Genomic DNA, 4534 nt, shown 5'->3' with positions numbered 1-4534 from the left:
ATCATCAAAGGTTAGTGCTGCATTTAGCTGTCTTCTGGGTTTTTGTGACATTATATGCTAGCTTGAAAAATGGGTGTCTGATTATTTCTGGCTGGGTACTCTGCTGACATAATCTAATGTTTTGCTTTCGTTGTAAAGCCTTTTTGAAATCGGACAGTGTGGTTAGATTAACGAGAGTCTTGTCTTTAAATAGCTGTAAAGTAGTCATATGTTTGAGAAATTGAAGTAATAGGATTTTTAAGGTATTTGAAAATCGCGCCACTGGATTACACTGGCTGTTGCGTAGGTGGGACGAATTCGTCCCGCCTAGCCCAGAGAGGTTAAATTCTACAACCACCTAAAAGGAAGCGAATCCCAAACCTTCCATAGCAAAGCCATCACCTACAGAGAGATCAACCTGGAGAAGATTCCCCTAAGCAGGCTGGTCCTGGGGCTCTGTTCATAAACACAAACACACCCCACAGAGCCCCAGGACAGCAACACAATTAGACCCAACCAAATCATGAGAAAACCAAAAGATCATTACTTGACATATTGGAAAGAATTATCCAAAAAGAATGCTATTTGGCCCTAAACAGAGAGTACACAGAGAGTACACAGAGAGTACACAGAGAGTACACAGTGGCAGAATACCTGACCACTGTAACTGACCCAAGATTTATTATTTTGGAACTTGTGTGAGTGTAATGTTTACTGTTCACTTTTTATTGTTTACTTCACTTTTATTTGTCCATTTCACTTACTTTTGTAATGTAAACATATGTTTCCCATGCCAATAAAGCCCCTTGAATTGAATTGAAAGAGAGATAGAGAGAGCTACAGAGAAAGAGAGAGAGAGCTACACTGAGAGAGAAACAGAGAGAGAGAAAGAGAGACTCCCCTTGAGAGACTCCACTTGAGGCTAAGGTGGATGGATGTAAATTCCAAACAGTATGTTACTACATCCATAGGGTGCTGAGTGGTGCTATGGTAATTTCCCCCTCAGTTGAGGAAGATAAACGCTCTTAGATGACGTCTGAGGAACGAAGCAGCGGCAGCGCAGCATTCTGTTGTGTGGAGACAACTCAAACTGTAGTATTTGGTTTACTTCTGGTAAAGATTCAGTCAGGTCACCAGTCATGGTAGAGATAAGGAATGAGATTATCTTCCAGGATGTTTCGTCATCTCATAAGGACTCAACATTTTCCTGATTTAGACATCCATGTCTTGACTTTTAGTATTTTTATGACATGAAGAAAACCAAGTGTTCCTGGTTTGGGGACAAATGCAGTAGCAGCCACAGGTAGACACATGGAAACATTCTGATGTGTGTTGTTGTTATTGTTGTTGTTTCAGCTCTGAGAGGCCTGGACACCAGGCCTATGTATGAGGAAGAGGAGGAGGAGGAAGAGGACACCAGTACGGTGGAGCCTCAGCTGGGAGGAGTAACGGAGAAGACTAACGGTCGCTCCTCACAGATCCTCTACGTGATAACATCCAGTCCTGGTAAACCGGACCACAACATGCCAGGTCAGTGGGTCGGACCCAACGGTACCAACGGATACACCTCTAGTATGTAGACATCATCATCTCTCTTCAGCCTTCCCTCCGTCTCTCTCTCTCTCTCACCATACCTTTCTCTCTGATAGGGGTTTGTACTATTTCCACTCAGGGATTTGTACCATTTCCACTCAGGGGTTTGTACTATTTCCACTCAGGGGGTTGTACTATTTCCACTCAGGGGGTTGTACTATTTCCACTCAGGGGTTTGTACTATTTCCACTCAGGGGTTTGTACTATTTCCACTCAGGGTTTTGTACTATTTCCACTCAGGGGTTTGTACTATTTCCATTCAGGGGTTTGTACTATTTCCACTCAGGGGTTTGTACTATTTCTACAAAGGAGGCTTCTGTCACAGGGATGTACATTAACAAAGGGCATAGGTAATACCTACTAAATCCTTTTAGATTTAACAGAAGGCTTTCTCCTATAGGGTTCCTTGTTATAGCTACGTGGTCTCACTATGTTTTCATGACATGTGCATGGATGCATTTAAACAAGTTATTGTTCACCATGTACATCATGTGTAATGAAGGTGTGAGACCTGGGCCAGATATTGTCGGATATATAACGCTGATGTAATAACGTGTGTACTAATATTTTGCCGTCAGAATATGTTCTGATAAAGGTCTTTGGGATAACATGTGTGCTGGCAGAACAAGCATGATAGTACTGTACAAACTCATATGGTCTAGATCTGCCAGACTTTTTTTGTTTTATATCTTTCTGATCTGAGGGTCTATAAAATGCCTCCGGATTCTCTAGAAGTGCTAACTGGTATGTATTCCTCAAGTCTCTGAGGTAAATTCTATGTTTGTGTGTTGTCAGAGTGGACCATCTACACTCTGGCTGCTCTCCTGACTCTGACAGTCATTGTCATGGTGACCAAACTACTGCTTCACGTCACAGTCAAGTAAGTATTACATTTCCTGTTGTTCACTGTAACTTATGAACAATAAAGTTGTCAAGTTGTATTGTACTAAAGCCTCAGAGTGTAACTGAAGTATAGTTGATGCCAAGTGATGTCTTTTGAAGGTTGTAAGAGCCACAAGCTAATGGAATTTATAACCTAATGTTACTATTCTCTGTGCGATGCCTCTGTGTCTCTCTGTGTCCCTCTTTCTCTCCTTCGCCCTCCTTCCCTCCCATTACCTTTTTCCTCTCCCCTCCTCTCTCCTCCTCTCCCCCCTCTCTCCCCCTCTCTTCCAGATCTCCCAACATCCCGACCATCAGTGGTTCAGAGAGCTGCAGCGGTCAGAGTTCTGGGTCTGAGCCCTGGATCATCCTTTACCAGCCCTCCACCATCTCTCTTTTCAAGAAAAAGCTAAAGAACCACCATGGAGACCTCAGCCCTCTGGTGGGCAACTAGGGAACTGCAGTCTGGTCTACTACCGCCATCACTACTGAACCCTGTACCAGGGCCTACCGTACCAGAGCTAGCAACAGAGCTGGCCGCCCCAAACCAATGAGACTCCATGGGGCACTGAGCTACAAAGTTAACATGCTAACTAATGACTGATTCACTGACTCACTGAGAGACTACTACCAAAATGGTCCAGACAGGGCTGTCTGTGTCTGCTGTGTACAAGGCAGGAGAGGAGAGTAGATGTACAAACAGCTCAAGGTGGACATTTTACTGCAGGGCACTCATATTCTTGGGGTTCTACTTCCATTGTCTCTACGTGGATGTCTGATAGATTATTGAAGTCCTCCTCTAAAGACAGGGGTTGGCTGGGGCCAAATCAGATTCCAGTTTCCACGGGACTCCTCCAGAATGCAGGTCTCCCATTGTAACAGTTTCCAAGTGGGGCACAAAATGGCAGACTACGCATCTCTCCTCATTTAATAATCTGCGAACAACAAAGGGAGCCATGCATATTCCCTGTCAATGACTGTAACTGGTGTCTCACATAGAAAAAGGGTGTTGAATCCTGATCGTTATCAAGGGACGAGGACACCAACCTCTTCATATTACGGTACATGTAACTCTAACTCAGTCATGTAAGTACAATTAATACCACTATGGACAATCGGCAATTATTGAACCACAACAGCCAGCTAAGCCTGAAAGGGATCCCATTTCCTCTCAGATAGCAATGAGTTACCTGTAGCTATGGTGTGTTATGTAGGCCAGTGTTTGATATAGAGAGAGAGAAGAGAGGTGACTTACCTGTTCTATCTGGAGCGAGGAGAATAGATAGCATGAGTAAGTCATAAAGAAAGAAAGCCTGTGCCACTGCTGCATAATGCCTAGACTGAATAACCAAATCTAAAAAAAAGACATGCATACAGAGAAAAAAACACTTCCTCACTCTCTCTCTCTGCCACACTGCCTCTGGAGGAAACCATGTCAGATGTCTCTCCCATGACTTGGGGTGGACGGAGGGGGAGAGGGAAGTAGGAAGGAAACAGAAGGAGGAGAAAGGTAGAGGAGAGGAGGGTGCCGTTTTCAGGTCCCGAATGGTCATTCTGATTCCCATGTAAAATAGCCTTTTGAGTGATTAAATATTAATATCACCCATAATATTTGTGGGGGATTTGAAACGCTTGCGGATGGCTAACTATGAGGAAGTTTGAAACGCCTATGTCAAGAAACTTAAATGCAGTGTTGCAGTAAAATCATCTCAAGCTAATTTGGATATACACAAAACAACATTGACATTGCATAAATGATGTTAATTTTTTGCACATCTCTCGTTTGGCATGTCTCTTGTGATGCGATCCACAGCAGAACTGACGGATGTGTTGACATGACAACTACATCAGAGTTTTGAGCGTTCCATGCTGGCTGAAAACCTAGCTAGCCATTAAGTAGCTAACACCAGCCATAGATGAAAGAGGAGACATAAGTATCTTTGCCATAGATGAATAAGGTAGACTTTTATTTATATTGGCTGACACCCTACAGTCAAATATTGGCAACAGTAGAGTAGCTATCTAGCTATATAAACAACGCCCCTCCAAACACACCTTCTCCGATGTTGGTTACAAGGTG

General features: G+C 43.5%; 1 protein-coding gene across 2 annotated transcripts in view; it reads left to right on the top strand.

Annotated features, from left to right (window-relative positions):
* Positions 1-4160, top strand: part of LOC106592780 (kremen protein 1) — a 125627-nt gene extending 121467 nt beyond the window's left edge. Inside the window, exons 9-11 of one of the 2 annotated variants that reach the window (XM_045695274.1) lie at positions 1336-1551; positions 2368-2452; positions 2749-4160. In XM_045695274.1, the coding sequence (XP_045551230.1) occupies positions 1336-1551; positions 2368-2452; positions 2749-2908 (461 nt within the window). In that variant the 3' untranslated portion in view covers positions 2909-4160. The remainder of the gene's footprint in view (positions 1-1335; positions 1552-2367; positions 2453-2748) is intronic. The other variant, XM_045695275.1, reaches the window with a different exon arrangement.
* Positions 4161-4534: the final 374 nt, after the last annotated feature.

This window comes from Salmo salar, chromosome ssa15, assembly GCF_905237065.1.
Source record: "Salmo salar chromosome ssa15, Ssal_v3.1, whole genome shotgun sequence".
Taxonomy (NCBI): Eukaryota; Metazoa; Chordata; class Actinopteri; order Salmoniformes; family Salmonidae; genus Salmo; species Salmo salar.
This window is presented reverse-complemented; position numbering and strand designations above follow the sequence as displayed.